The following is a 6369-nucleotide window of genomic DNA, read 5'->3' on the forward strand; positions in this document are numbered from 1 at the left end:
GTGCTTCGGTGATTAAATGCTTGATTGGAGAATTGAGAGTATCTCGTTTTCCAAAAAAAATAAAAAAATAAAATAAATCTTACACCTTTAGAATATAGAGCGCTAACCGAAATCATCATCCGCAAGTCTTAACCTGATGTTCCTCCACATCCAAGCCGCTGTTTTCTGCTATAGCCTGACTGGTCACAAGCTGTACCCCCCGTCAACCATGAGGCCGGTTCCATAGACAAAACTGCTCATTGGCGATGCCAAGAATAAGATGGCGCTTGCGATCTCCTCAGTCTCCGCTACTCTCTGCACTGGGGCGCTGAGGATCTCTGCAGACAGCTCGCCGGAATCCAGCTCTGACTGAATCAATGAGGTGCGAAACCAGCTGCGGTCAGGTCAGTATCGGAGGCAATCTGGAGAAAGTATTACAGAGCCCTAGATTGATATACACACCCCGGACACACTGCATTTATACGAATTCCCTCTGCGGCGTAAATTCTGGCATCCTTCAAGGTGATGGTGATCAGTGTGGGCTGTTCTTCATGAGCAAAGGAAGTATACTGACCGATTTGGTCAATCCCATAACCGCTACATGATATAGTCAGAAAAGCTTTCCATGCATATATCATTAGTCACAGGGGCCCCTACCATGTTTGGAAGATACATAAGCTGTAGTGGGGAGCATAGTCGACGGCGTCGTAAGTCCCAAGGCCGATGCGATATTGACAATGACTCCTCGGCCTTGGCGGACGTTACGGGGTCTGCCATCGCACAAGTCAGACCATGCAGAATTAACCAAAACCCTCAGAGGCAATGATTGGGAGCCTGGGGTAGACGGGAGAAGAAACTATACTCTTGCGCAAGCATCTGCCGGATAGCAGCCCTTTGGCATAGCCATACCCCGGTCAGGTTAACTCGAATGACTTTCTCCCAGTCCTCCTTGCTCAGGTCGGGCGTTGACTGGAAGGGCTGACCAACGCCAGCCGCGTTGATGACAATGTCCACTCTCTGGAACGCAGCCACGGTCTCTTGGAAGGCGGCCTCAACGGCTGCTTCATCGGTTACGTCCGCCGGCATGATAAGCACCTGCACAGTCGGGTGGCTTGCTTGCAAGGCCTGTTGCACGTGGTCCAGGCCCGACGGGTCAATATCCACTAAGGTCAGTGCTGAAATGCCGTTCGCAGCGAGGTGCAGGGCTGTCTGCTCTCCGATACCTGCCTGTAGAGTCAGACTTGGAGGCCAGTCCGCTTCCAGAAATCGGAGCACATGGTCAGTAAGCTTTCTCTCTTACCCGAGCCAGCTCCGGTGATCAGGGCGGTTCCTTCTACTTGGCACGACATGATGGTTATTGCTGTTGGGCTTAGTTCGTGGAAGGAATCATTTGTCTCGATCTCAGGGTCCTTGCTTTCCGAAGTCATATGTGCGTTGGAAAATAGAGAAGGTGTGTGTGGGAGGGGAAGAAGAGAGAAAAAAAAAAGATAGTAGTATACATGCATTCACTTTACTACTATTCTTACCGACCCTCTTTTCGGACCACCTGACTTCCCGGGCTGAGAAGACTTGGCGGTGTACTGTAACTTGCAGTACATACTAAATTATAGCTGAGCGCACGTCGGCCCAACTACGTGCATGCAGCCGATTAGTCCATTTTTCTGCCGTCACTATCATCACTCATCATCGAGGGAGGATATGTCGACCGAAGCAATCGGTTTTGTTATAGGTAGCATAACCGCTAAATTGTATGCTAGGTTATGACCTTCGGGTAAGCTTCCAATCTGGTAAATATCGGAGTCTAAGACAAGCTACTGGTGGCTAGAATGCAAATAAGAGATGTGCTCTATAATTATGTATTATGGATGGAGGATTCCGCCATAAATTGAAAGAGTACAAGGCAAAGAACCGTGGGTTACTGACCGGACGTGATTGAATTCATTGCTGACTTGACAGCTCCAGCAATAGTTAACGATGTTTTTAGAGACTGCCCTTTGATCTTGAGAGATTTGGTTAATTCCTCTTTTGCCATCGAAAGATTAACGCATGCGTATGTTACTGAAGCCCTAGCTGGCTAAAGGCTGCAGATTGTTGATCTCGAACGCCAACTCAGACGAGATGAGAAAGAAAGTCTGTGGATATAGAAACTGAGGTTTGAGTAAAGCTCGCAGGCCAGAGGTTTATCCGGACACAAAAGGGACATGATGCAATTATGGCGTCTTTCTTCAGGTTGCCAGGTCTGGAAAGGAGATAGTAAAGTCTCGTACAATGGACTGAATGTACAGCCACAGTTTCAATTCAAGCACCACCAGGACTTATACAATGTATGTAGCGGGACCCATCTTATTTCGTTGGAACAGAATACAGAACAAATGATATGTGCCCTTCTGCTAGAATCCCAGTCTGTGAACAGTTCTCGAGCGGGTTGATCCAAGCGGCAGAGGAAGTCCATATAAACACCGTCTTGTATCCCAAGACACCCGGATGTTTGTATCAAATCGACGAGATTCAACCTTTTCGTGAGTGCTATATCTGTCTCGAAACCATTGGTAAAACGTAAGTGACTTCTTGAAACATGGCTGAGTAAGATTCCCGCTGAGATTTCCGAGGCGCAGCGAGAATCTCGCCGTGACCTTGGTGATCAAATTGTGTATTCCCATGTGGCTCGCATCCTCGATCTAAGCAAGATCCCTAACTTCATGTGTGGATACGATGCGCTATCTATCTATGGTGCACCGTTGCACGAGGCTACGAAACGCGACTGGGTGATCCCCGATGAAGCACATCATCAAGGCAGTAAAAGTCTTTACGGAGGCGGGATTTGTGCAGTGTTCACATCGGGACGACATCGAAAGACTTGGCAAGCTCGGGTTGTTGGACAATTTCGACGCTCCCAGTCCCAATCCTTTGGAAGAGCTCGATCCATGCCCCTACAGTATCGACCTCTATCCACCGGACTATCACTTCCAGTTGAAGTTTGACTCGTCTAGCCGTAACCCTCAAATGATAATTTATACACCGACACGTTCTATTAATCTCTACCGCAAGTCGCGGCTCTTCCCGACATTTCCGATCCCGCCCATTGGCGCTCTCCCTCGCGATGATCCATACTATCCGCTCACGTCGGACGACCGCATTCGGTTGTACTCTCACGACGATGGTTATTTGCCCGGGGGCGTCAGTCTTATCACGAGGCCTGTCATCCCGTGAAGATCCCTCACTTGGCCCGCTGGGTGGAGGCCCACCAGTCGCGGATTCTTCGCAACCTGCCAGGGGCGGCGTTCACTGATGGTGATGTCATGGGCGTGCGCTGGCTGCATAGATACATGATGCTGCTGGTGCGGTACCGGATGAATGTGGATATCACGGAGCTATCGGAGCCTTGGCGCACGTTGACGGTCCTGTGGCAGGAGGTTTCGCCGGAGTATGACAATCCTTGTCCGAACCACCGTTCTGATATGAAGCCGCATGATAGCGACTACCACCAGTACTTGTACCAGCTATGCATCGACATGAAGAGACGCGGAGAGCTTCCACCGCCGGACGGAGAACACCAACATGGCCGCAAAGCGTTTGGGTCATCGTTAAAGAGGCTTGGCATTGAATACAACTCCGCTGATCTGGAATAAGTAGGCCATGGTCTGTCTGTCCCTTCAAGGATAGGTCCTTCAAGGACAGGGCAGATACATTAAGGACGAGCTCCCTTGCCTACGTCCAAGATGCGAGCTCGTGTACGCTCATTATCTCATTTTCTCTTTATCATCAAATGCATTTGAAGCTACTAGAGTTTTTAGTTTGATTGTGAGTCCGCAGTATCCCAGTATCGCGAGTACTCTCACCTATGCTGGTTATAGTTGTTGCTATCATCAATCTATACGCGAGCAGATTGATTACTTTTATGACGACACCTGCGAGAGAGGTGGAAGATTGCTTGGATTTGGACTACGTCAGGCTATTTGCGAGGAGCTAGCTAAGGCCACTGAGGTGGGCGGTGAGCGGCAGCCTGGGCGAGGCCGCAGGACCGCCGTCACTTTCTTGATGCTATTAGAGGCAGCCAAGTAAGTAAGGTAGACGCACCACTCGCTCAATTTTCGCAGGCGATAGCAGCAGGCCGGTCCTGTGACACTCTCTTTAGTCCACCTTCCTTCCTCAATTCCTCTCATGCTCATGCTGCCACCTTCGACACTTCACTCGCTACTACGCCAAGGAAAGAGCTTATTGTGGGCTTTGGAAATTATGAACGACGGTAACTGCGCACAGTACAGCATGCTATGAGGAAAAGCTACCATTTAAACGTGCCTTTGTGACCATGGTCAAGTCGAGACAGGCGCTTCCTTTTCCTAAACAGGAAACACTCAGATATTCCGCAACCAAGCTCGGTACTTGAACAAATTGGTTAGGGCTCGGCATCCAAGGATTGATCGTCGTTGAGACCGCCATCCATCGAGAAAAGAACACGATCATACCATCGGAGCGGTGAAAATCACCCACCTAAAATTGATCGACTGGAGAAGGAATGTGATCCGTTTCTCTATGTCGATGCGTTGCTTTCCAACAGAGCTTCAGCAGACATTCCTTATTATTGGGGACATGATTGGAGACTCACATGCACACGCTTGGCTCATTTCCAGTTCTACTGGTCATCATAAGACTATTCCGTGCCCAGCTTCCCTAAGAGGTTGAAGACCTAACCGTCCTGCCCTGCCGAACGAGCGGTTTGCTCTGTGTGGCCCAGGAAAAAAGCAAGTTTATCCACTTGCCTGGCTAGTCAGACTTGAAACTGTAACTTGAATACTGATCACCCTTAGCGTGTGCCGAATGGCCGTGGATTCCAATAAGGATTGTTCTTTCAGACCAGGCTCTTTGAGCTTCCCTCCTTACATTGTCTTCCCGAAACATGGCAGCAGCGCGCTGCGTTGTTCCCAGGTACTAACAAGCTACATGAGCAATATCCTTTGATATTTGTCGTTTTTCAGATAGAAAAAGGTCGTCCTTCAAATCTGGCGACAGTAATAACCAATAACCATGAGCAGTTTTGGGTGCAGACTACATGTAAACAAGCCATCGCCAGGTATTATGATGCCCTACACAAAGATCTTTCTGGGAAGTTTGCAGATTTCCCCTCTGCGCGAACCCGAAGCTTCGTCGTCCGGCTCTGGCTTCAAGCTGGAAACACTCTTTGTAACGATTTTCAATACTTGGGGTTGTACAATGATCTACCTATCTACCTAACATGCCAAATCTTGGGGCCAGCAAGCACTCGAGTCAATCGGTCTTGGAAATGATCCGGATCCTCATCATACCGCTCTTGTCAGCCTACCTGCTAACATTGAAGATTTTATTCCATCAACTCTGAAGAACCGCTGCCCGGCGCAATCGCAACCATACTCGGTACTCAACGAATCAATTTGGATCATCCACATCCCACCTGGAGGGCCGCGATTGTCTCTTCCGTTGTGGAGGTGGCCTTACCTAGAACTGGATTCCAAGAGTCCCTATTCCTCTTCCGCACGAACTTGACCATAAGCGATATAGTATATCTTCTTCTCCTTGAAGGAGGCGGGATTCTTCTCTCCACGCCTCATGGTTTATGCAATAAGCACGACTGCCGTTCTTTGTCTTCCCATCCAGCGTTGATGGCGCCAGCTCTGTGCTGAATTATCTGACGACGTGGGTTCGTGTTCTTGTTCTCGCAAGAGCTGCGCCAGGGGAGGGGGGAGGTTGATGCGGTGAGGAGACGCGTCTCCTGGGGTCTGAAGGATCTGGTATTGTGGTCTTGCTGGGAGGGAGGAATGGAAATGATTTCTCGATTGAGGGCTTGGTGTGGATCAAGGGGCATGATGTCTGGGGGGAGGAAGGGTCGATTGCTTGGTTTTGCTGGTTTGTTTTATTAGTCGGGTTTGTGGTCAGGGTTAAATTTATGATGGTTTTGCTTTGGGAAGAGGGATTTGGTCTGATGTAAGGTCAGGGTTAAATTTATGATGGTTTTGCTTTGGGAAGAGGGATTTGGTCTGATGTAAGGTCAGGTTGTGTGGTCGTTGTGACTGTAAGAGTCCCCCGGATTTGAAAGTGATTGATCAAGAATTAAAGTTGATCAGGAAGGAAAGAGGACTCGGTGCTTGGGTGGGTCTGGTTTGTGGTGGTGGTTCGAGAGATATTGTACTGTAGGTGGGTGGGCTTGATTGTTTGGTGGTGGTTCAGGACTAGAGGGCGATATGATGGCTATACTTAAAGGTGACAATGTCGATGATCTAGGTGATGTTAGATCTGGTGCTTTGTCTGCCTATCATCATAGGTATAGGCATTGGAGATGCATACTACTTGTTCATACTGTTCGGTTCTAGTTGTTGAGTGTTCACGTGAGAGGACTTGGGGGCTGCTGCTGCTACA

At 49.0% G+C, this 6369-nt stretch overlaps 1 protein-coding gene across 1 annotated transcript; it reads right to left on the reverse strand.

Annotated features, from left to right (window-relative positions):
• ASPACDRAFT_118578 (SDR family NAD(P)-dependent oxidoreductase) lies at window positions 1-1462 on the reverse strand. The gene is made up of 6 exons (XM_020196181.1): window positions 1280-1462; window positions 842-1202; window positions 637-749; window positions 554-576; window positions 442-494; window positions 1-373 (listed from the first exon to the last, which is right to left on the reverse strand). The coding sequence occupies exons 1-6, from the start codon at window positions 1404-1406 to the stop codon at window positions 184-186; spliced, it is 867 nt and encodes a 288-aa protein (XP_020056713.1). The 5' UTR covers window positions 1407-1462; the 3' UTR covers window positions 1-183.
• Between the last annotated feature and the right edge of the window lie 4907 nt (window positions 1463-6369).

Source organism: Aspergillus aculeatus, assembly GCF_001890905.1.
Source record: "Aspergillus aculeatus ATCC 16872 unplaced genomic scaffold ASPACscaffold_7, whole genome shotgun sequence".
Taxonomy (NCBI): Eukaryota; Fungi; Ascomycota; class Eurotiomycetes; order Eurotiales; family Aspergillaceae; genus Aspergillus; species Aspergillus aculeatus.

What these genes read in the sequence shown, in the direction of transcription:
- ASPACDRAFT_118578 (XM_020196181.1), bottom strand. Translation starts at nt 1,406, where the DNA reads ATGACTTCGGAAAGCAAGGACCCTGAGATCGAGACAAATGATTCCTTC. An exon ending in CGGCAGATGCTTGCGCAAGA is followed by an intron (nt 750 to 841) that starts GTATAGTTTCTT and finishes GTGCGATGGCAG; the next exon opens with ACCCCGTAACGTCCGCCAAG. An exon ending in TTATGGGATTGACCAAATCG is followed by an intron (nt 495 to 553) that starts GTCAGTATACTT and finishes ATCACCTTGAAG; the next exon opens with GATGCCAGAATTTACGCCGC.